This window comes from Equus caballus, chromosome 18 (assembly GCF_041296265.1).
Source record: "Equus caballus isolate H_3958 breed thoroughbred chromosome 18, TB-T2T, whole genome shotgun sequence".
Taxonomy (NCBI): domain Eukaryota; kingdom Metazoa; phylum Chordata; class Mammalia; order Perissodactyla; family Equidae; genus Equus; species Equus caballus.
In genome coordinates this window covers 43,531,675-43,558,517 of record NC_091701.1, presented here as the reverse complement: position 1 = coordinate 43,558,517, position 26,843 = coordinate 43,531,675, and the positions used below count along the sequence as shown (strand labels likewise).

Below are 26,843 nucleotides of genomic sequence, written 5' to 3'. Positions count from 1 at the left end.
ACCAGTCTGCGCTTATCAACCAAAAAATTATCCAAACATTATTCCATTTTGGGTTTTGGAAGTCAGCTATAGATATAGATAGATATAGATCTTGGATTCTGAGGATTTTTAATGTTTTTTTAAACAGTGAAATCACTGTTTTTGCCATATTCCTCTTTTACTAATAATTAATTCTTGTCATTTCTCACAATAGCTTAAAATAAAGCCCTATTTCCTCCATATACTGGTAGTTTAAGTTTATTCTAGGCTGCAAAAATGGTTAGGTTCTTTATTATCTTTTTCAAAGCTAGTTAAATCAGTTTAGCTGTTATCTAAAAACAGCTTTGTCTATTTTAACTGAATTCTTATATTTAAAAGTCATGCTGTACCTCATTTGGAGTTGTTATTTAACTTCTCAAGTTCTTTTTAAAATAGGAATGCTTACTTGTTATATGTAAAAAAAAAAAAAGGTATGAGATACAACAATGAAAATAAGATTTAAAATTAAAACTTGCCTGAGATAATTTATTGTTATAATCAAGTTAAAACCTACATGGATAGAATTACCAAGAATATGGAAATAACGTTCTTTGACTAGCCAGTGAGGGACTACCTGAGGTCTATGATAACATATTAGCTATGTTGAGAAGAATCTAGTCTAAAAATTTACTCAGTGAAATAAACTTTGAAATAGGGGCATTGCATATATGTGGGATAGTCATCATCAAAGATTATAACCCATTACTCCCTGAAAAAATGTCTCTATGTGTCATTTGTGGAACCACCAAAAATTTTAAATTCTTTAAAACTCGTATGTTAAGGCTAATTACATTTTCTGGGTAGCTAGATGACCTTTTTGTTTTGACCTTTGTTCTTGAAACTTGGTCTGAAATCACAGGCTCATAAACTTTTCTACTGGGCAGGGTAACAATTCAAGTTTAGCTCTCATTTTTTCAGATAAACTAAGATTCTAAAAGATGAACTATTTTAGTCTACCCAATACCTTATTAAGTAGAATAAATCTTAGAGTTTAAGTACCCCTTAGAGTTTAAGTACACCCTTGGTGGCTAAAAATCTTGCAACATTTGCAGATCAATATTCTGAACATCTTCTTGCACCATTCTCTCTTCACAATTCTCAAAATGTGATGGAATAGTTCGGGTGAAAGTATATTTGTCCCAGAATATAAAATACTCTCTCAAGCTTTTGGCAAAAAGACTCCTTTGTGTTTATTTTAATCTCAAGTGCCTTTGTTTCTAATGTTAAAACAGATTGCAGGTGGGAACATTTTAATTAAAGATTTGAATGAGTTGGGTTTAATTTATCAAGGTTTAATTATAAATTAAGTATATGTAAATTAAATATGACCATGGATCCAAGTAGATTGCTTCTATTCATCACAGTTAATCCTTTCTTAGGTTTGAAAACTGAATTATTCATGTACCAAACTGATTTTATGACTTTCTAAAAACAGCATGTAATTTTATTTCTGATCAGTAGCATGTTCCAAAGGAACCAGTAACCATTCCTTGGTATCTCAGTGACAGTATTCATTATTTATCAGTGAAAATCATATTTATCAAGAAATACCAATGAGATTTTCTCAGATCAAATATATTGCATAGTGAAAGTTTATATGGATTCCTTTAAATGTATGTGTTTGTCATGCACACTTCACAATTACATGAATTCTTTCTAATAGATTTTGCTGTATAATTACCTTTATATTTGTATAGGTTCAGAAATTAAATAATGGCACTTTTATGTATTATACAATTTTCTTTTCTATATTCAGGTTCTCTCTTTGGGAGCAGATGTCCTACCAGAATATAAACTGCAGACGCCACGCATCAACAAGTTTACAATATTGCACTACAGTCCTTTCAAGGCAGTGTGGGATTGGCTTATTCTACTGTTGGTCATATACACTGCTATATTCACTCCCTACTCAGCAGCCTTTCTCCTCAATGACAGAGAAGAACAGAAAAGACGAGAATGTGGCTACTCTTGTAGCCCTTTGAATGTAGTAGACTTGATTGTGGATATTATGTTTATCATAGATATTCTAATAAACTTCCGAACAACATATGTAAATCAGAATGAAGAAGTGGTAAGTGATCCGGCCAAAATAGCAATACACTACTTCAAAGGCTGGTTCCTGATTGACATGGTTGCAGCAATTCCTTTTGACTTGCTGATTTTTGGATCTGGTTCTGATGAGGTAAGAGCTGCTTAAGAATCTTATTTTCTGAAAGATTGCAATTATAAAAGTGAATCTATTTTAACTGCAAAAAAAAAATAGTTGCTTTACAAACTTCTATCTCAGATGAGAGTCATTTTCAATTGGAAATGCTATAAAATGAAAGGAAACCATTTTGTCATTTCAAATATTCACAATTCCTTCTACTTTTGCTAAGTGGTACTAAAAAGAATTCATCCTGTAATCAACAAATTAAACTTTGAGACAAGCGTTTCCTAGCACATAGTACATTCCCAGGATGTAAAATCTACATATCAACTTCGTGGGTATAGCACTGTCAAAGATGAAGATGTCTCTTTCTTTCTTAACTCATAATTGTGGTGTGGGACCGCAGCGACTTGTTTTATGTTCAGCTTACATGGAAGAGGCATCTTCTGAAAAGTGTTGTTCAAAACTCTCTTAATTAATATCTAGGTTAGAAAATACTTCTTGTGTTCCCAGTACCTCATAGAGTTGGAAACTTTGAGGAAATCTGACAGGTATATGTATAGCGCATTTTCAGGAAAAAGAGTCCGTAACTTTAAGCAGATTCTCAAAGGGTTCTTTGATCCAAAAGAAGTTAAGTTCTTCCAAAGTCACCTCCATTTAATTGCCACTAACTTTTATTGTAGATAAGTTTCCTGGATTCTGTAATGGAAAGATTTGAAGAAGATGTGAAAGTAGTTCTAAGGGAGTAGGCTGAGAAATATAACCTCAGTGGGTTGAATTTTAAAAACTCAAGATCTTTTTCTACCTTAGAACCCCTCATCCCTTCGCCATCCCTTTCATTACCGTTGTTCAAGAGGAGATCAAATGTCAAAAATGCCCTCTGCAGATGGTTGCTTCCTGATCAATTAAGGTTTCAGGACAAGAGAATCCTCCTCTGCCAATGGGAACCAATAGGCTTAGAAGCAAAGCCTCTCCTACAGAACAAGTCCATCAAACTGTGTGTCAGTTAAGAGCAGGGCAATAAAACAGTACATTCTTCCTGGATTCTGCAAACCTTAGACAAAGTCTCAAGCCTGACGCTCCTCCCCTGTAAGGATAATACCACTTTCGCCTAAGTTGTTTTTTTTTCATTTGAGACTCTAATGAGATAATACATGTGAAACTCAGCCAAATACTGGGGAAAAAATAAACTACTGTTAAATTACTTGAACTTTTACTGTTAGATACTCCTAACTTTGGTTTTTAATTAAAATGCAAGAAAGTGAAATACTTTTTTTAAAAAAAAGAGGATCGGCACCTGAACTAACAACTGTTGCCAATCTTCTTTTTTTTATGCTTTTTCTCTCCCCAACCACCTCCCCCAGTACATAGTTGTATATTTTAGTTGTGGGTCCTTCTAGTTGTGGTGAGTGGGATGCCGCTGCAGCATGGCCTGATGAGCGATGCCATGTCTGCCCCCAGGATCCAAACCAGCGAAACCCTGGGCCACTGAAGCGGACGCGCAAACTTAACCACTTGGCCATGGGGCTGGCCCCAAAAGGGAAATACTTTCTTTTTGATATTTATCTCTACAAGTTTCTTACAATAGGTGATCCATGTAATTACACCAAATAAGTTCTTATTGATAAACAATAGAGTAAAACCTCACTTGTTCAAATTTTAAAATATATACACCAACAGCAAATTACTTTCAGCTTAGTGAAATGAAAGAATGGGTAGACAAATAAATAGGCAAATAGAATTGTTGAAAGTTGATTTACTGATGATATTTAATCAATAACAATCAAACCAGGATTAGATCAAGATAACAGAGTAGGAAGATCCTTAGCTCACTTCCTCCCAGGGACACACCAAAACAACAACTACATATAGAACAACTATCTCTGAGAATGACCTGAAGGCTAGCAGAACAGATTTTCCACAACTAAGGGTGTAAAGAAAAAGCCACATTGAGACATACAGGAGGGCAGAAACATGGTCTGGTCAGGACCCACACCCTAGGCTCCTGATCCACAAGTGGGACGGACATCATAACCATGGAGGTCTACCCAGATGAGTGAGGGGCCAAAACCCCAGATTGGGCTCCCCAGCCTTGGGAACCTGAGCCAAGATGAGTTCCTACAAGGTCTGGCTTTAAAAATAAGTGGGGCTTATGTTAGGGAGAGCCGGAGGGCTATAAGAAACCAAGACTCCACCCTTAAAGGGCATGTGCAGGAGCAGCCTGGTGGCACAGTGGTTAAGTTTGCACCTTCTGCTTTGGTGGCCTGCGGTTCACCAATTTGGATCCTTGGTGCAGACCTATGCACCACTTATCAAGCCATGCACTAGCACAGATGTTGGCTCAGGGCCAGTCTTGCTCAGCAAAAATAGGAGGATTGGTGATGGATGTTATCTCAGGGCTAATCTTCCTCAAAAAAAAAAAAAAAAAGACATGCACACAAACTCACTCACTCCAAGTTCCAGTGTAGAGACAGCAGTTTGAAAAGTGCCTGAGTTATACATGAATGAGATTCATTGACTAATTTTAGGGCATGTGCTGGAGGGGCAAGGATCTGTTGGAACTTTCTCCTGGGACAGAAGTGCTGGTGAGCGCCATTTTTTAATTCTCCTTCTACCCCTGGCAAGAGCCATTTCTGTCATTCTCCATCTACCTTTCTAGCACCACTCACTCCGCCCCAGTGCTCCCTGTGGACCTGCCCCTGCCAACACTCCTCCAAAGTGGTTCCTGCCCCAAGGGGCCAGCCCTGCACACAGTGTGCCCACAGCAGTCATGGCCCAGCCGCAACAAGAGGGCAAATGCAGCCTACGCAAGGAACAAACCTGGAGCACCTGGCTCTGGTGACCAGGGGGTATTGCACTATTAAGCCCTATATGACGCCTTCTACACAAACCCTCCTACACATCTTTAAGACTGGGAGATGTAGCTGATGTACCTAATATAGAGAAAGAAACAGAGAGTTAGGCAAAATGAGAAGACAAAGGAATATGTTCCAAATGAAAGAACCAGACAAGAAGTTCAGAAAAAGAACAAAACTAAATGGAAACTAGCAATCTACCAGATAAAGAGTTCAAAGTAATAGTCAAAAAAATTCTCACCAAACTTGGGGAAAGAATGGATGAACACAGTGAAAACTTCAATAGAGATGGAAAATATAAAAAAGAATCAATCAGACTTGAAGAATGCAGTGACTGAAATGAAAAATACACTACAGGGAATCAACAGCAGATTAGATGATGTAGAAGAATGAAGCTATCTGGAAGACAGCATAGTAGAAATCACTCAATCAGAACAGCAAAAAGAAAAAAGAGGTTTAAAAAATGATGATAGCTTAAGGGACTTTGGGGATAACATCAAGCATACTAACATTCACATAGTAGGGATCCCAGACGGAGAAGATAGAGAGAAAGGGACAGAAAATTTATTTGAAGAAATAAGGGCTGACAGCTTCCCCAACCTAGTGAAGGAAACAGACATCCAAGTCCAGGCAGCACAGAGAGTCCCAAATAAGATGAACCCAAAGAGATCCACACCAAGACACATTATAATTAAAATGTCAAAAGTTAAAGATAAACAAAGAATCTTACAAGCAGCAAGAGAAAAACACTTACATACAGGCAACTCCCCCTCCTCCCCATCAAGACTATCAGTTGATTTTTCAGCTGAAACTTTACAGACCAGAGGGGATTGACACCATATATTCAAAGTGCTGAAAGGAAAAATCTTCCAACCAAGAATACTCTCCCCAGCAAGATTATCATTCAGAACTGAAGGAGAGAGAAAAAATTTCCCAGACAAGCAAAAGCTAAAGGAATTCATCACTACTAAACTGGCTTTACAAAAAATGCTAAAGAAACCTCTTAAATGGGGGGGAAAGCTGTAACTAGAAATAAGAAAATTATGACAGACAAAATTTCGCTGGTAATGGCAAACGTATAGCAAAGGTAGTGGATCAACCATCTATATAGCTAGTTTGAAGGTTAAACGACAAAAGTAACAAAATCATCTATATCTACAATAATTAGTTATGGGATACACAAAAAGATGTAAAATATGACATCAAAAACATAAAATGTGGTGGGGGGAGTAAAATGTAGTGCTTTAGGAATGCACTTGAACTTAAGCAACCACCAACTTAAAGTACATTGCTATATACATAAATTGTTAGATATGAACTTCTTAGTAACTACAAATCAAAAACCTATAATAGATACCCAAAAAATAAGTGAAAGGAATACAAAGATAACACTGAAGAAAGTCATTAAATCACAAGAGAAAAGAGCAAGAGAAGAAGAAGAACTTCAAAAACAATCAGAAAACAATGAACAAAATGGCAATAAGTACATACCTATCAATAATTACCCTTAAATGCAAATCAGCTAAATGCTCCACTCAAAAGACAAAGGGTGGCTGAATGGATTCAGAAAACAAGACCCATCTATATGCTGCCCACAAGAGACTCACTTCAGATCTAAAGACACAGACAGACTGAAAGAGAAGGGATGGAAAAAGATACTCCATATAAATGGAAATGAAAAGAAAGCTAGGGTAGCAATACTTATATCAGACAAAATAGACTTTAAAACAAAGACTATACCAAGAGACAAGGGCATTTTATAAAGTAATGTTTGTAAAGTTGCGAGATACAAAATCAATAAACAGAAACCTGTTGCATTTCTAGACACTGATAACAAACAATTAGAAAAAGAGAAATTAAGAAAACAGTCTCATTTACAATTGCATAAAAAAGGATAAAATACCTAAGAATAAATTTAAGAGAAAGACTTGTACTCTGAAAACTATAAGACATTGATGAAAGAAATTAAAGATGACACAAATAAATGGAAAGATATATCATGCTCATGGATTGGAAGAATTAATATTGATAAAATGTCCATACTATGCAAAGCCATATACAGATTCAATGCAAAACCGATCAAAACGCCGATGACATTTTTCACAAAACTAGAACAAATAATCCTAAAATTTGTATAGAACCACAAAAGACCCCAAATAGCCAAAGTAATCTTGACAAAGAACACAGCTGAAGGTATCACACTCCTTGATTTCAAATATACTACAAAGATATAGTAATAAAAACAGCATGGTACTGGCACAAAAACAGACACATAGATCAGTGAAACAGAATAGAAAGCCCAGAAATAAACCCACATTTATATGGTCAATTGATCTACGACAAAGGAGGCAAGAGTATACAGTGGAAAAAAGACAGTCTTTTCAATAAATGGTGTTGGGAGAACTGAATGGCTGAATGCAACAGAATGAAACTGGGCCACTTTCTTACACCATATACAAAAATAAACTCAAAATGGATTAAAGGTTTAAGTGTAAGACCTGAAACCATAAAACTCCTAGAAGAAAAAATAGGCAGTAAGCTCTTTGACATCAGTCATAGCAATATGTTTTTGGATCTGTCTCCTCAGGCAAAGGCAACAAAAGCAAAAATAAACAAATGGGACTACATCAAACTAAAAAGCTTTTGTACAGCAAAGGCAATCATTGACAAAACAAAAAGACAACCTACTGAATGGGAGAAGATGTTTGCAAATGATACATTCCACAAGTGGTCAATATCAAAAATATATAAAGAACTCATACAATTCAATATCAAAAAACAAACAATCCAATTAAAAAATGGGCAGAGGACCTGAATAGACATTTTTCCAAAGAAGACATACAGAGGGCAAACAGACACATGACAAGATACTCAACATCACTAATCATCAATGCAAATCAAAACCACAATCAGATATCACCTCACATCTATCAGAAGTGAGAAGGGTAAAGTATGTCAGCATCAAGAATAGCAAGTGGAGGGGTGAGTCTGGAAGGAGCATAAGGGAGTCAGATATCAGGCTAGGTCAGCTATGAAGGATAACAACAAGACTAGTCATGGATTGCATTACTTCATACGTTTTTCAAGACTGACAATGAAGATATTTATTTTATACGTAAACTAGGTTATATAACTATATCAGGCTTTTCAGGACATAATGATATTTCAGAGTAAAATTTTTCCAAAAGTGTATAATGTGTCATGTAATGAGTATTAAAAATATACAGCATCCATTTTTGTTTCTGCCAAAAAGAAGAAAAGAAATGCTTCCAGAGAAAAGAGATCTTATACTCAAATTTGGGAAGTTTCATCACATAAATAGGAAGGAAAAAATAAGTCTGGGACTTTCCACCCAAAATTAAATGACAAATCTCAAAATCATTAAGCTAGAGGTCACTCTGATGAGATATCATCTAGTCCAATCTTCTCCAGCCTGGGGTTTCATGGAGATGCTTGAGAAAGTCTCAGAGGCCCTCAAGAGTTGACAGCAAGACAGTCTGATAAGACTCAGAGCCATCCACGTCTGCTAGAAAAAAAAGTAGCTTGATTTTATCTGCTTTACCAACTAGAGTTTCATGTAAATTTTCTATAAATTTTAATGAAAATTTACTTAATTCATTTTACCATTTCCAGAAAGGATTATGGTAACCCCCTCCTCAAGTAGGTTCATTCATTCTCTAACTATTTATTAAGAATGTACTATGTGCCGGTGTGCTAGACCTTGGGTTTATATGAAAGAGTCAGACGAGGACCCCACTGTCTGGGAGCTTGCAGTCTCAGATGGGAGAGCAGCAGATGAACAGATAGAATACTATCTGATAAATGCTTTGATAGTGCCATGTACAAAGGAACATGTGAGCGTAGAAGGAGGAGTTCCTGATGACCAGTGGAAGTTTTCCAGGTAGAAAGGTCATGCTGGTTAGAGGGGAAGTCCTTTAGAGGCATGGAGCTATAAAGTGTTGGTTCCCAGCTCTGTCAGACCCAATATAACAAATATTATACAGTGTCCTCTTTTACTATTGTTAAATAAGTCATAGATAATATAGTCTTTTTACACACATAATGTCACAAATGTAATATATAATGCCCATCCTTAATATAAAAGAGAAATAAAAGAAATGTTCATAATAAAATAGTTGAATATGTAAATGCTTCAGACTTATCTACATTAAATCATATAATGAAGTCATCAGATGCTTGTACCTAGTTGTAATGAGTAGGTCCATTTTTAAACAATAAATTCAATATTAAACTGAATATTGCTGCTTTCTTTATATTTGTATTTAACATAAGGGTTCAATATATATGTATGTATGTGCTTATATATGTATATATGTATACACATACATATATAGGTAAGATATGTATATATGCATATGTATGCATATATTAACATTTATACACACCTAGAGATGTTGTGACTGTCATAACTACAAATGTAGACTGCTATGGCTGTGCTGCATATCACACAGTATACAAATTCCACAAGACCTGTTGTCATTGAAGATGTAATTTTCTGAAACAGTGAACAACTCTTAGTGAAGATCCAAACTAAAAAAGGTAATCATCTCTCAATGCACATGATAGCTAAATTCCTGGAAATTTTAATGAATATTAAAATGTACAAAAATGAATTTCTCTTTATATGTAAAACCTAGCTTCAAGGCTCAGTAACTATAAATTTGCTGTTCACCTATACAAATGACTGTGGGACATTGAAAAGTTATATAATACACAAGACACTTTTTTGTTGTTGTTGGAGACAGCTCTAGGCATTACAGAACTTCTACCTGCCTTACTCTGCTAGGAAGTGAAGGAAAATTCAAGAAGAGGATGTCAAATATTGTAAAAACATGAAGTATGATGAGGACTGAAAATAAGTCACTGGATATGTCAGTTCCATGTGTGTTGATTTTAATTGGATCAGATGGTGGCCACAAACCAAACTAAAGTGGCTTCAGAAATTAACACAAAATGGGTAGGGCCTCTTCTTGCTAGAATCTTGGTAATAAAAGGAAAGTATTAGAAGCCTGCACATGGTGAAGGCAAGGGTTATTGTTTTTGTTGTTCCTCTTAAGATGTTTGTGAGCTGAGAAGAAAGAGGCACACGGTGCAGAATAACTTGGGTGGGTGGCTAATTTGGATGGGGAGATTAGGGAGGATCACTGAGGAGGTGCCATTTGAGCTGAGACTTGACCAGAAGAAACAGTCTCATGCAGAGCATTTCAAGCAAAAGAAAACACTAGTGAAAATGGCCCAGTTGAGGAACAAGCTTGGCAAGTTAGAAGAACAGAAAGAAGGCCAGTGACCACTGGACTGCCTCACGGTGAGTGAGGGGTGGAGTGCTAAAATATGAGGATAAAGAGGCAGGGACCAAATCACATGAAGCCCTGGGGTTTGGTGTTTATTCTGGCTGCAATGGTAGCCTTCTGGATGGGAATGACATGATCTGATTGACATTTTGAAAGACCTCACAGCTGATGTCTGTAGACAGCTTAGTTGGGGTAGAAGCAGGAGAACAAATTCTAGAGCCTTTACTATAATGTAAGAGAAACAAAACAACAACAGCTTGGACTGCAGGGTGGCAATAGAGGTGAAGAGACATAGATACATTCGGAATATATTAGAGGGGAGCTGTTTGGTCTTGTTGATGGGTTAGTATTGGTGGAGGAGTAAAGAAAAAGCAGAATAATGATGGTTCAAAGATTGTGTTATTGTTCTTTTTTCTTGTTTGAAACATTTTATTTGGAGGGGAAGGGGCTTAAGCAACTTTTGTAGATGGTCACGTAGTTATCCAGATGGGAAAAACCTAGAGAGAAGAAGATGCCTTATGGGGGGAAAATTCCTGTTTGGGCCATGTTAAATTTGACATACCTATTAGTCATGCGTGTACAGATGGCATGTAGGCAAGTCAGGCACTGCATGAGCAACTAGAGAGATATATATGCGAGTTTAAGAAAAAGAAATGAGATTAATTATAAATTAAATATAATCACGGCAAATGTTGGTTTGGATCAGTGTTTCTGCATCAGGACTATGGATCAATTTCTGTGTGGATCTTAGAAAGAGTCTGGAGATTCATAATTGGTAGATTTGAGGTAAAGCCTTGAAACCTGCAGTTTTAAAAGTGGCAAGAATGATTCTGTTGGTTAGATATACAAGATCTGGTGGCCTTATCTGGGACAAAGAGGAAGTCCAGGAGAGGACTTTCATGTGCTCACAGGTGAACATTTCTATAAAATAAATACACAAATAAACAAGTGAAGGAGTAACTCTCAACTAAATATAAGAACAGTCATGATTTCTTAATTGCTTAATTTTAACTGATTATTAAAATGTTTTCTTCTATGCATCACAGCATCATGGATGACCTTAGAGAAAAGAATCTTGTCAATGTTAATTAAACATTAATGTCTTCCTTGCCAATTTCCCTAAATGGTAAGCTACTGTGACATTTTAATGGTACTTACATTTAACTCTGGAGAAGAAGAAATATTCAAATTTTGGATTTATACTATTTTATCTATAAAACATGTATGTTAGCAATGCTGAGTATAGCTTGGCATATATGTTTTTACTAAAGCAGACATGTGAGCAGAATTGATCATTTTTTTCAAAATAATCATTTTTTAGTTTAAGTAAATTCAAATCTCCTACTAATAACTAGAGCATCTTCTATAATGTTAAACAAACATGTTAAAGAAAATGAATACTAGCAATAACTGGGCTTGCCTGTGTCATTAATATCTTCCTGATGTTAATGCCATCCAGATAACCAGGGAAAAGACTATTTCTTAATTTTTGTATCATCAAACATCATGCCACCTACAGCAAATTACCTTCATATCATCGAAGCAAAGGAACAATATTATTGGCTCAGTCTCCAGAAAGTCAACTTTTCGTTGTCTACCACAAGTTTTCCCATATTGTGCTTATCTGTGGCAAATCTTAGTTTCAGAGATAGTAACACTAATAATCTAGAGTACTCTGTTTAGTTGCCTGCTTCAAAAACCTCTTCCTTTCCTGAAAATTAATATTATTTTGATTAATTACTTGTTCTGTTGACCTCTCTCCTTTCACACTTCACTGTTATTTTTCGTGAATCATGAATGCAGGCAAGAAAGGCCTTTGAAACCTAAGTAAATACGGTGCTCTTTGAAGAAAAGTTCTAATAGAAAAGAGGAGTTTCTGCCCTTATTGGTATGTTTGCTTTACTAGTCTGGCAGATGAATCATGGAAAGGACACAAGGGAAAACTTAGCAGGCATACGTATAGAAACTCTGGTCATCTGGTCACTATTCTTTCTGAAGCTGATCTTTACAGCAGCTATTCATTAGTTTGTTGGAAGTAAATTTCTAAAACATCGGACATACTCATCTTCAAATTTAAATAACAAAGCACATTTTGAAGACCTGTTTGCACATCTGTGTCTACCCATAAAGTAACTCTCTCTCTCTTTACATTGTTCTTGGGAGTTAAAGCATAAGTGCCCATTGGCTTGTATTTGAAGCTGTTGGTCATGCCTCCAAAAATCTGTGATGTGACAAATGAGGGACATAGGATCCCCAGTGGAGTAATTTTTGAACTAAGGAAATAGAAAAACATTCCATCAAAAAAAAATCATTTTGTGTTAAGTTGATCATTTATTCATCATTTGCATGTGATTGATTGATTATGATTTGCTAGAGATGGTATATGGTACAATTTTTGGTTAAATATTTCTCAGATCAAGTTTAATTCCCATTTTAAAAATATAATATCCTTAATTGTTTATTCATGGCAACATTTCCCTACTACTGTTTAGAATCATTTGATGATCAGTTTTCCATGTAACTGTAACTAATGAAAGAGAAAGTGAGTTCAAATTGCAGCAAAGTAGAATCTTAATTATAAAATAAAATAAAAGTAAAATCGTCTGGACAGTAAAGGCTATTAAATATTAGAGTGAGTTACCCAGGGATGTTGTCAAATCTCCTTCTCTTCAAAACAAATAGTTTGTGGAGGAATTTGTGAAGTTCAATATGAATAAAGGAAGGATAAGTTAGGTGATTTCCCCAAGGGTTTTTTACACATGCAAAATGTAGCCCTTTGATTGTATTAGCGAATGTGTCCTTAGAAATATTGAACTAGTGTGACTCAAGCTGAACAAAAGATTAGAACCTAGTTTCAGTACTATTGGGTTTTATTGGGTAAGTAATGCATTAAATAGTGTATACAACTACTGAAGCTTAGAGGGAATTGAAATGAAATCTAAAGCAAAACATGAGTGTGGAGTTATGAAATGTATTCCTCAGTAAGTGTTCCCATTTCCCCACCTGTACCCAAATATTTCTTGACAAACAGGACAGAATGATGGATTAAGTAGAAAGTTTCAGTGACGATTCACTCTATCAACACTAGACAAAACTAAAGATCACATACTTATATTTCCTCATTTATAAAAGAATAATTCTATCTGCTTATCAGAGGCAAAGGTTTTAGGGAGTAAACGTCTGAAATAAAGTATTTTAAATATAAGATTCTTGAAAATGCTTACTAAAAAAAAGTAAAATTATTTTTCAAACTTATTTTGAAAAACTCTTGAGATAAGATTTTCTCCAATTGATGAGGCTTTCTCAGCTGAACTGTAGCCAAATTTATTATTCAGTAGAGAGTTGTTTAATACTGCTAAGAAATCACCTATTCTAATTTCTAACCTTCAAAAAGAATTCTATTTACATTAAAAGAGAATATTGCTTGATCTATTGTAAAAGTCTACTAAAAAAATCACATGGTCTTCTTGAATCTGGGTCTAATATGTAACATACTCACAAAATTGCAGTTGTTTAGCATACGTATTTTTTAAATAAAGTTTAGTTAAGAAAGTCGTACCTAATAGAGGAAACTAACTTCTACCTCAATCTAAGAAAGTATCTGGGGCTTTAATAACCTCTGGATGTGAATATGTTTTTAAAAAATTGAAATTGGATGATATTCATCAGCCACCCAGAAACTTGAATAATTAAATTTCCAGAGGAAGGGTCCTTCTTTTAAAAAAAATTCTGACAAAGTGTATTAAAAATAAAAGTCTTAAATAAGTAGACTTTCTTTACTGTGGCATTCAGGCAAAAAGAGTCTGAAATATCATTCAGCCACAGTAAAGGAGTCAAGTTCTGAGATGGCATGAGTGTTGGTGAAGTGAAGACTCAACTTGTTAAATTCATTCTGTCTCCTTTGTATAGTTCATGGGCAGACTACAAAACAAAGTACCTTGCTTCAGTCTACTGCAAAATGGCTCATCTCTTTCTATATCTTATTTGCCCTCATGATATCTTTGTTTTCCATAATAATAATCACACTACCTCTAGCAAGATTTTATGTTTGTTTGGTCTCTACCAAAAGTAACAATAAACAGACAATATTTTTCTAATACCAGTGAAAATTTCAAGAAGTAACATCTAAGAGAAAATTCTTTACTATTTTTAAAATTGTTGTGATAACTTTAAGGATAGTTTTATTTCTGTTTTCAAAAATTGTAAAAAAATCCACAGAGACAGATTTCCATAATATTTCTGGATATTACATGAAATTAGATATACTGTGAGATAAACATGCATTCTGAAAACATTTACTTAACCAAATTATGATGTTAACACAATTATATTATAAGGCAGTTGTTGGTCCAATTTTTCTCTTGCAAATAGTACAAAGATAGTCAATTGAACTACACAATCGGCACTAATAGTCCCCAACAAATCAGCAAGGGGAGATTGTTCCTTCTTTTATCCACTCTGAGATTTTGGTGCAATCACTTCTCTCTATTCTGTAATCTGGAGCAAAAGCACCTTAGATCTTTAAAGAGCTATTTAAAGATGAAGAAGAAGAAAACAGTTATTGCAATCCTAAATGTCATCTACAAGATGTGCTGTACACAACTGTAGCTAGGGAAGAATGCCCAGGTGTGTTAGCAGCATCTTGATAACAAGAGAAATAAGGCCAAGTCGTTTGTTACATTGTCAAACTAGCATATGTAGTTATGCTTGGTTGCATGTTACGGAATCACAAGAGAATCACTCTGACCATTGAAGTCATTATTCATTCATCCTTATGATGCAACTGAGAGATCAAACAACTGCTTAATAATCTCTCTACCTCTGTCTCTCCCTCTGCAATTATTTTGTATAAGTACTGTCAGTTGGGTTGAGAGTTCATCATGTACCATATTTCTTAAGAAATTTTTCCAGAAAAGATGTCATTTGTGTGTTAGTGTATAAATTATATTTATCTGCTTAGAGAAACTTACTGTGATCCAGGTTTTACCTCATTTTGATATAATCCTAGAAAAAAACATCAGAAATTTCTTTGGAGGAGGGCAGAAAGGAGGGTGGCACACATAGCAGATTTGATTCCTTTTCTTTTCATAACATCATTTTTACTCTACTATCTTTGCAGCCGGAAGAGTCCTTAGTACTTATTATCACAATGTTATTAAAACAGCTCATTTGTTTTGAAGCGTTTCACTTCCTTAACCAAATATCTAGAGATTTTCATTACATTTCATTTATTTTGAGGTCAGAGAGAAATTTTGTTCCAAAGACAAGAAGTTTTAAACAATCACCTGAGTATTTCTGATTTCTCAACGCAAGTAAATAGGTAACAGAGCTAGGAGGAAAAATAAAGACACAACTTAAGCTGTGAAGTGTAGAAATGGAGACACATTGAACCAGGGTAATTCCTGTTTCCAGAGTCTGAGCAGTCAGTGCATCTAGAGGGTGTTCTTGTCTTTAAAATCCCTGCCATTTCCTGAGGAGACAGAAAGGCCAGTGTGGAAAAGCCTACATTTGGAATTTTAGATGTCAAAGTAATTCATTTGGAAAATAAGTAAGCTCTATCAACCCACCTCACAATATAAATTCCTGTTTACTGAGAAACAAAAGCATATGGGATATTCAAACAAAAACACAAAGAGCTACCCTTTACTGGGTATTATCTACAACCCTGTAAGGAGACATTATTATGCACAATTACAGATGAAGAAATCGATGCTTTGAGATTAAATAAATAACTTATCCAAGGGGACACACTGGTACAGAAGTAAAATTCAAACATAAATTCACCTGTTCCTTTGTATAGTTCATGGGCAGAGTACAAAGTCTTAGCATATAACTACTAAGATAAAATATTGATAATACAAATAGTGGAACATTTCTCTCAGGGAACCACCTAACACTAACTTAAACTCTCCATTTATTCATTGAGAAGAGATATACTTTTAATTTTGTGAAGAAAGAAACGCTATTTTCTTTATTTTACCCTGAAAAATAATAACTCAGCATTGGAAACAAAGAAGACTCATCTGTCTACACATTCCCAAATGAGCAAAGTCCAATTGTAAAAAGCACATCTCAACTAAGCAAGTTCCTCTCACTTCTAGAGGATTCCAAAACTAACTGAAAAGTATTCAAGGGAGACTGAGGGATCCCACCTTCCCTTGTGACCACTCTGACACAAGAAAAAGAAAATACCACAACGCTTACTACTAAATTTTAATAAAAAGAGTTTTCTTGATATTTAGTGCTCTTTTCCCACCAAGTCAATATGAATAGATATAGGGTGATAGTTATGCATGTGCTATTTCTTTAATTAAAATATGTGTTCTTAACTCAGTTGGATGTACTTTGCAAGATAAAAACCAACAATGAGCACATAAAATGACTCAATAATTGATTGGTAAACACCATGTAACTATGGAATAATTATATGCCCTGTGAATTATATAGTACTTATAGTTGACATTATTTAGGAATCCTAAGAAATGAACTTGTAATTTGTACTTATCAGATTTCAAATCCAAACAACCAGTTAAGTATCATGTTATTATATAAAAGTGTCCTATCATTAGATACCTGGTCAATAATAATCATACAATTAATTACACATATCACACCCTAAAGCAAAATACATAATATCTTGGGATATCCAGAAACAATTTATCAATTTAAGCCATTTAGGAAGAAAAAAACGAATTCAAATATAGTGCCTAAGGAATGCATGCAATCATCCAATAATTTTCCCAGTTGTCTGCTTGACCGGCTCCTTCTCATTACACAGGGCTTTGTCAGCTCTAATGCCAGCTCCCCAGCAAGACCTTCCTCCAGCTTCCTCTCTAATGTGGACCAATCCCAACCCATTCCCCCAAACACCCTCTATCATATCACTCTGTTTTATTATCATCATCACACTTTTCGATCTTTGAAACGATCTTACTATTTGTTTGTTTTAAAAATATCTGTCTCTTTGCAATAAATAGTGGACCTTGTTTCCCTTCATTAGAGAAGACAGTTTGTCTAGTAAATAACTGTCTCTTTCTATTAGAAAAGTGACTGTCTGTTTGTTCAACACTATAATCCCAATGTGTGGCACTTCCTAGGCACACCAGCAACACACTGGAGTGTTTGTTGTTGAATGAATGATTCACTGAGTACCCATTATGTGCAAGGCACTTGGTTAGAGCATAAAACTAGACAGATAGAATCTCTGTCCCATGGGTGGTGTTTGTGAAGATATTGAATTAATGTACCACACACTTTTAAAGTATTTTCCAAAGCAGGTGTAAAATTAAAAATAAAAACTAACCTTAATACTTAATTCAAATATACAGTTACCCTCAATGCTATCATACTGTTTTAATCTGTTTCCACCTGCTTTGATTCACAGGAACACACATTGAAATGTTTACCAACTGTTTCTGACCATGCACGTTTATTTCCACAGACAACAACGTTAATTGGTCTTTTGAAGACAGCTCGACTCCTTCGTCTTGTGCGAGTGGCCCGGAAACTGGATCGATATTCAGAATATGGCGCTGCTGTTCTAATGCTCTTAATGTGCATATTTGCCCTGATTGCTCACTGGCTGGCTTGCATTTGGTATGCAATTGGGAATGTAGAAAGGCCCTACCTGACTGACAAAATTGGATGGTTGGATTCCTTAGGACAACAAATTGGGAAACGTTACAATGACAGTGACTCAAGTTCTGGACCATCCATTAAAGACAAATATGTCACGGCACTTTATTTTACCTTCAGCAGTTTAACCAGTGTAGGATTCGGGAACGTGTCTCCTAACACCAACTCCGAGAAAATATTTTCAATTTGTGTCATGTTGATTGGCTGTAAGTAGATTTCTCTTTTGTTATCTATTAGGATAAAATAATATCACAAAATTGATCACTCTAGAACATTTAGACTAAGGCAAAAAATGTCATAGAAAATTGTGGAGATCATGGGATTACGTATATATGGGTATTATATTCTATCAAATCTGATTCTGTCTGTGAAGGGGAGACAGCAAAGATCTTTCAGGACCTCAGGAGACCACTAGCATGAAACTGGAGTGACATGGGTCTTGGAATTCAGGAATTGAGGCTAGCAGTTCACATTTACTGCTGTAAACAAGTGTCTATAATTTATTACCAATGGTTATTTTCTGTTTCAAGCAGAGGTCAGATTAGAATGGGAAGGATTAGCTTATATTACATTACTAGATAGATATATAGTAAATAGATATAGATTGCATATGTATACACAATACATACATATATATGTATTTTGATATACGTAATTTTCCCTGCAATTGACTAAAAATTCCTTTCCCTGTGACATTATGCCAAGGTCTAAGTGATTGCCCTTTGTCCTGTAATGAGGTAATGACATGGACATCGTTTGTAAAGTATATTCTTCAGAATAAGAAAAAAAGTTCTGTGTTAAACTAAAGATATTTTAATGTTAATATTTTTAAGAAATCACACTGTGGAACCACTAAAGACAATCTTGCTGATAGCAGTCAGCAATTGACAAAAGCATGATGGATCTTTAAAGCTTAAATAAGAGTATCATCCTTAGATTGTGCACATATTTGAGAATAGATCCAGAGTTGATTTTTAAATACTAACATATTGACTAATGAAATGTGCTTAGATAAGCTTAATAAACAAAACTTAAATAGATTCATCCAATTTATTCAGCTTATTTAAAATTTACTTTTCATATACTTGACTTGGTGTTTTTATTTTGGTGAGATTTGTATAGGCAAATAACGTTATATTTCAACAACTCCTGAGATATTCTACAAATTCGGGCTAAGCCTGGGCTATAAATACAGCAGTTGCATTGCACCCAGAAGGAAATGGAAATGAAGCTGACTGGAAAAAAATAGAAAAATCCGTTCCAGAGAGACTGAATCTGTCAGAGGAAACACAGTCCCAACCGCTCTGTGATTGCAACTGTTAGCAAATACTTTATAGTGATTTTCAATTTTAGTGGCATAAGTAGCAAAGAGAGACAAGGAAAGAAAGTTTGTTCTTAATTACTCAAACATCTGTGTAGAAAAAATATATATGATTTTTTTAAAGAGAACAAAACCAGCATCTTGAAAGTTAGAATTTACAAAAAAGAATTTTTAAAAATGCACTGAAGTTGAACCTGTTCACCATTTAGGAATCCTTACCACCTGTGAGAATTAAGTGATATTCATAGTACTGTTTATCATGTGAGTTATTTTAAATTAAAGAAAACTCAGTACTGTACTTCCTCTATATCCAATCTCTAATCCCTAAATGAAGGGATTATTGACAGTTTTTTTCTTCCTTTTTTCCTATCTCCTTCCTCCCTTCCTTCTCTTTCAAATGTGACACTAGGCTATTTCTATTGATTCTTAAAGAAGAATATTTGTTTCCTGAAGATGAATTTTATATTTTAAGAAAAGAGAAAACACTCTAGCTAATTGGGTAGAGCGAGGTACATCCACATTCCACATAACATGCTTTATTTGAGTAATAGACTTGGTTCTACAAATCTTAATCAATACAGGACTATGTAAAGCTTAATGTCACTCAGAAAAAGTTTATAGACATTCCTGGAGAATTCTGTCATGACCTATTATGCCATAAATAAAGAAAAAAGGTAAAATTAGGATTTGAAAGTTAACAATAATAAGAATGCCATGAAATTTGCTTAGCCATTTTATGTATATAGGTATATCTATTCATGATATTTCCATTTATATCCAACGGTGTTAGAAAATGATTTGGTTCTCTTTGTTTGGTTATATTTCTATACCAAGTACATACTCTTCAGATTTATGAGTGGCCTGATTTAAACTTAAAAATAAAATACAATATCCAAAAATATAATGTAAAATATTGTATATGAACCTATCCTAGTTATAGTCTATTTTGTCTAGTTATCAGGTCAAATTCTCTCATCATCCCTAAACTTCTTTAAATCTAATGCTGATTCTAAAGGAAAAATTTTAGGCCATGTTGTAGAAAACAAAGCAATCTACCATGTCTCTGACAGCAATATAATTCAAGGAAAATAAAAATTAAACATTAAAAACTGGCATATAACTAAATATGAATAATTCAAATGCCTATAGATACATTTTTAGAAGCTACTATTTGCAAGACAGTTACTAATTGTGCTGCTGAATGTGTACAGAGAATTCATTTTAAAGGTGTACACAATTCAAGATGAAAAATAAAGGAAAATTTTAGTGGTCATTAGATAAGTGTTAATATAAGTTATGATCATATATTTAAATCTATGTGTTCTAACATATACATTTATATTTTTATTCAAATAATATAGCATACACATTTAATTTCAAAAACAAATAAACCAGTAAATGAAAGCAAATGTATTCCATCTCTGCTTGACAAACGTCTTGGGATCATTTTTTGTTTTTATAGCATGTAAAAAATGTTATTAGATTTCTGCTTCTAGCCATGATGGAGTAACTGGAACCTTACAATACCTCTACAAATTTTTAGAAAAATAATAGAAAATTGAACAAAATATACAAGGCAACTGTTTTCAGACATTGGAAAACAGAAGTAGGGAAATTTGATCCCAGAGAGAAGAAAAATAAACAAGATGGATCCCATAATACCCTCAGCTTTCTGCATGGAGGCACTTTCTGGATCGTATTGAAAGGAGAAGCAACCTAAACAGATGACAGTGATCTTGCTGAGTTAAGAAAACAAGATCAGAGGCTATGGAGGCTGAGGTGCTAAAATTTGCAAGATAACCAGAGAAGAGGCAGCTATGGTAAAGAAAGCTCCAGAAATCTATTTACATATTCGTTTGAGTCTGCTGATGAATAGCATCATAAATGCATGAGGCAAAACTCCTCAAGGACTGGAAAATAAATACCAGAAGTACTGTAAGCTGAACAGTTTCCAGAGCTCACGTAGTTTTGGGAGAAATTCAAGTTCTTGTCAGCAGGATGGAAAGCCCTCATTGAATATTGAGCATATTTAATAGAAACCTCAGGAAAAGGTGCCATAGTACTATGGCTAGTCTAGCCCTAACAATGCTTAAAAAACAAGCCTCAAAAGGAACAAAGCTGATCTACAAGTATTTTAACTGCCTGCAAGAACAATGCATAACATTTCTAAAGGTAGACAAAAAATACACAGCAAAGAGCAAGGTTAAATTTGCAATGCCCAGCAGCCATTAAAAAATTAATTAATATGCTATGAAGTAGGGAAATGTAACTCATAAGCAGGAGAAAAACTTTTTTTAAAACTCCTAACTGATAAAGAAGATGTGGTTCACACACACACACACACAGGATTATTATTTAGCCATAAAAAATTAATCTTGCCATTTGCAACAACATGGATGGACCTTGAGGTCATTATGCCAAGTGAAATAAGTCAGAGAAAGACAAACACCATATAATCTCACTTATATGTGGAATCTAAAAAGAAAAAATTCTTTTTAAAAACTAAGCTCATAGATACAGGAGACAAATTGGTAATTGCCAGAGGCTAAGGTGGGGGGCGGGGTGGTTGAAATGGGTCAAGGGAATCAAAAGTACAAATTTCCAGTTGTTAAATAAATAAGTCATGGGGATGCAATGTACAACATGGTGACTATAGTTAATAATAATGTATTGCATATTTGAAAGTTACTAAGGGAAAAAATCTTAGAAGTTCTCATCATGAGAAAAAAATTCTGTAACTATGGATGATGACAGATGTTAATGAGACTTATTGTCGGGAACATTTTGCAACATATACAAATATCTAATCATTATGTTATACACCTGGAATTAATATAATGTTTTATGCTAATCAGAGCTTAGTGAAAAAATGAAAACCAAAAATCCAGAAACAGAATTGACAGAGATGATGGAACTAGCAGACAGTCCCAAGGACTTGAACAAATGTGTATGTGGACTCCCAGAAAATGGGGGCTAGAGGGGCAAGGTAGAAAAGAAATTTTTTTTAATGGCTGAAAATTGTCCAAAATTTATAAAAACTATGAAGCACAGATCTAAGAAATTCAGTGAATCTCAAATAGCTTAAACACACACACAAAAAAACACACCAAGGCACATCATAATCAAATTACTGAAAACTCATGATAAAGAGAAAAACTCTTAAAAGCAACCAGAGAGGAAAAAAATGGCACATAAGGTGCAGAGGGAAAACATTAGGTTGATAGCAGATTTCTTATTAGAAACAACGCAAGCTAGAAGACAGTGGAATAAGATCTTTAAGCGCCAAAAGAAAAACAAAATCTGTCAACATAGAAATCTCGGTTCAATTAAACTGTCCTTCAAAAGTGACAGACAAAACCTGACATAATTCATCATAAGCAGATTACAAGAAATTATGAAGTTCTTCAGGTGAAAGGAAAGTGATACAAGATGAATCAGTAAAGATATAAAAGACGAAGAATACTATCAATTAACTTGATACATAGGCAATTACAGAATATCAGCAGAATTCACATTCTTTTCTAGTGCATACGGAATATTTATCAAGACAGACCATATGCTGGGATAGAAAACAAGTCACCAAGACAGATCATATTCTGGACCAAAAAGAAATGTCAATAAATTCAAAAGTATTAAGTCATACAGAGTATTTCTCTGACTGTAAGAGAAACCAGAAATTAGCAAAAAAAAAAAAAAAAAAGAAAAAAAGAAAAGAAAAAGAAAGATTAAAGAAAGAACAGTAGATAGATATTTAGAAAGTTTCCAAATATTTGAAATTAAGTAACACACTTCTGAAGAACCTGTGGTTCAAAGAAAAAAATCACATGGAAAATTAGAAAATAGTTTTAACTGAATGAAAATCAAAATAGAATGTATCAAAAATTGTAAGAGGTAGCTAAAACAGTGTTCAGAGGAAAATTATAGCTTTAAGTGTTTTTATTAAAAAAGAAGAATGAGAGGCTGGCCTGGTGACATAGTAGATAAGTTCGTGTGCTCCACTTCAGTGGCCTGGGGTTTGCAGGTTCAGATGCTGGGCATGGACCTATGCACTGCTCATCAAGCCATGCTGTGGCAGTGTACTGCATGCAAAATTGAGGGAGATCAGCACGGATGTTAGCTCAGGTACAATCTTCCTCAGGCAAAAAGAGGAAGATTGGCAACAGATGTTAGCTCAGGGCTGATCTTCATCACCAAAAAAAAAAAAAAAAAAAGGCTGCAGGGCCAGATGTTATTATGATATAAACATGTCCTACTGCACCTGGCATTAAAAAAGAAGAAGAAGAAAGATCTAAAATCAAAGATCTAAGCTTTCATCTTAAGAAGCTAGTAAAAGACAAGTGAATTAAACCTAATATAAGTAGAAGAAATAATAGAGATAAGAGCAAAAATTAATAAAATAAAAGACATGTAGAGGGGCCAGCCCTGTAGCCAAGTGGTTAAGTTCTCGTGCTCCACTTCGTCAGGACGGCCCAGCATTTCGCGGGTTCAGATCCTGGGCATGGACATGGCACCACTCATTGGGCCATGCTGAGGCAGCATCCCACATGCCACAACTAGAAGGACCCACAAGTAAAAATATACAATTATGTAAAAGAAAACATAAAAAAGCAAACAAACATATAGAGCCAGCCCTGATAGCCTGGTGGTTAAAGTTTGATGCTTTCACCGCTTTGTCAGCCTGGATTCCCTTCCTGGTCATGGAACCATACCACCAGTCTGTCAGTTGCCATGCTGTGGCAGCGGCACACATAAAAAAACTGGAAAGACTTACAACCAGGATATACAACCATGCACTGAGGCTTCGGGGAGGAAAGGGAAAAAATAAAAATAATAAAAATTAAAAACAAGCAAACAATAGAGAAAATTAATGAGAATAAATTCTGGCTCTTTTAAAAGATCAATAAAATTGATAAACCTCCAATTAGACTGAAGAGAGAGAGAGAAGACGTGTTACTAATGTCTTGTGTGAAAGAAAAGATGTAGCTACAAATCCGAAAGACATTGAAAGGATAATAAAGTAATATTATAGATTACTTTGTGATAATAAATATGACAATTTAGATGTAACGGACAAATTCTTTGAATAATACAAATCACCAAAACTGAAACAAATGGAAAAACAACCCAGAGCCATAAAATAAAAATTGATAAATTGAATTTCATCAAAATTAGTAACTTCAACTTTTTAAAGGACTCTGTAAGAAAAGGAACAGGCAAATGACAGACCAAAAGAAAAAGATTCTCAACATTTAGACCTGAAAAAAAGACTTGTATTGAGAATATATCAAGAATTCTTACAAGCCCCTAATAAGAAGACAACTCAATTTAAAAATGAGCAAAAGATTTAAACACTCATTTTACAAAAGAAGATATATGAATAGCCAATAAGTACATGAAAAGATGTTATTAGTCATCAGGGAAATGCAAATTAAAAGCCCAATGAGATATTATACTACCACTGCAATGGTTAAAACGAAAGACTGATAATACCAAATGTTCGAAAGGTTGTGGAACGACTGATACTCTCATATATTGCTGGTGGGAGTGTAAAATGACACAACTTCAGGAAATAGTGTGGCAGTTTCCTATAAACTCAGCAGTTCCACTCCTAAGTGTTTAAATGGGAAGTGAAAATAAATGCCCACACAAAGACTTGTACACAAATGTTCATGGCAGTTTTATTCATAATAGCCAAAAACTTGAGACAGTGAGATTTCTGTCAACAGAAGAGATAAATAAACTGTGGCAGAGCCACATGATGCAGATTTACTCAGCGACAAAAAAGAACAAATTACTGACACACAAAATAGAATTAATTTCAAAAACATTATGTGAGCAGAAGAAGTCAGACACAAATGAATATGTACGTTATAACTCCATTTATATGAACTCCTAGGAAATGCAAGCTAATCTGTAAAGACATAAAGGAGCCCAGTGGTTATCTAGGGTCGGAAATGGGTGGGCAGGTAGTCAAGGAACACAGGAACCTTTTGGGGTGATGGAAATGGTCTATATCTTGATTGTGTTTACAGAAGTGTGTACATTTGCCAAAAATAACTGAACTATATAGTTAAAAGTGCTTCATTTTATTATATGTAAATTGCACATTAGTACAATTTATTTTTTTGTTACAGTTTTTTTAATAGGTAGAAAAGCAAGTGTATTTGTTCTATCAGCATGTTTCAGCTAATACCCAATGACCAACTAAATTCATTAGTTTGGTGAGCATATCAGATTTTGGATGTGGTATGCTAAAGTTTTAAGACATACCTGTTTTATTTCTATAGTATCTAAACCTAAAGTAAGTCATTTTGATGAAATAAGAACTCCCTATTAAGGAAAGCTAAGGAAAATGATGAGTTGCGGAGAGAAACACCTATCTATAGTCTGCCAACTTGCTTTTGATTCACATTTTACGGCAGATGGTGGGCATTAACTAAATAATGTATACAGAATATTAGCATTTTGTGCTTCTCTCTTGCTTACAGCCTTTAGCTCTATTTGCTTCCAAAAAAAAAGGAAAAGAGGGGCTGGCCCCGTGGCCGAGCGGTTAAGTTCCCGCGCTCTGCTGCAGGTGGCCCAGTGTTTCGTTGGTTCGAATCCTGGGCGCGGACATGACACTGCTCATCAAACCACGCTGAGGCAGCGTCCCACATGCCACAACTAGATGGACACACAACGAAGAATATACAACTATGTACCGGGGGGCTTTGGGGAGAAAAAGGAAAAAAATAAAAAATCTAAAAAAAAAAAAAAAGGAAAAGAATTCATGCCTTATTATAATTTAAAAAGCCATTAGCATAAAATTTCCTAAGAGGTGTCATTCATGTATTTAACCATGAATTTATCATTTAGATTTTGCCATCTTGTCAGTGAGTGGAAATACCTATTTATGACCCAAACTAGTATTTGGTTCATTTTTATGGCAGTATGGGCATAAAACAACAGTATTTATTAAAAACTAAGTAAGAATGTTTTCCCTGACTCTTCTACTAGTAATGTGTTTTAGGTTAAATAACTAGCGTTGATTATGTGCCCTCTGATTAAATCAAGTAAACTTACTCAGTACTAACTAAACTATTTCCTGAGAACATGACAGGTACTTTGGAGACATAACGGCATGCATAAATATTTCCAATACTACAATTAGGAAGAGTAAAATATGTTTTTCACTTGAATCTCCTTGGATCATAGAAATCAGTTTCAGGCAAGTGTTGCTAACTCCCTAATGATTAACTATTCATTTACTCAGATTAGGCTTGAGTCTTTTTTCTGTGGAAGATACAAACTAAACAACTTGCCTGTCTTACTGAGAATTGCTGTCTTTCCCACATCCCAGTTCAGCTCCCTACAGATCTCCCAACTTTCATCCCTTTAAATAGATAAAAACAAGGGCCACCCCGTTCTCTCAGACATTCTCTTACTTGGGACATCTATAGTAAACAAGATCCACGCTAACCAAGAGACAAAGGTAAGATGGAAAAGAAAGCAGATGACCGAGAAGTTAAGTCATTTTAACACACGCTCAAAGATCAAGATATAGACCATGTATC

General features: G+C 34.8%; 1 protein-coding gene across 12 annotated transcripts in view; it reads left to right on the top strand.

Moving 5' to 3' along the window:
* KCNH7 (potassium voltage-gated channel subfamily H member 7) overlaps window positions 1-26,843 on the top strand; it is a 471,784-nt gene that overhangs the window by 389,092 nt on the left and 55,849 nt on the right. For all 12 annotated transcript variants that reach the window (XR_011428515.1, XR_011428516.1, XR_011428514.1 and 9 more), the window contains 2 exons: window positions 1,775-2,200; window positions 17,776-18,175. Coding sequence is in view for 8 of the 12 variants with exons in the window: in XM_070241908.1 (XP_070098009.1) it covers window positions 1,775-2,200; window positions 17,776-18,175 (826 nt within the window). In the remaining 4 variants the exon portion in view is untranslated. The remainder of the gene's footprint in view (window positions 1-1,774; window positions 2,201-17,775; window positions 18,176-26,843) is intronic.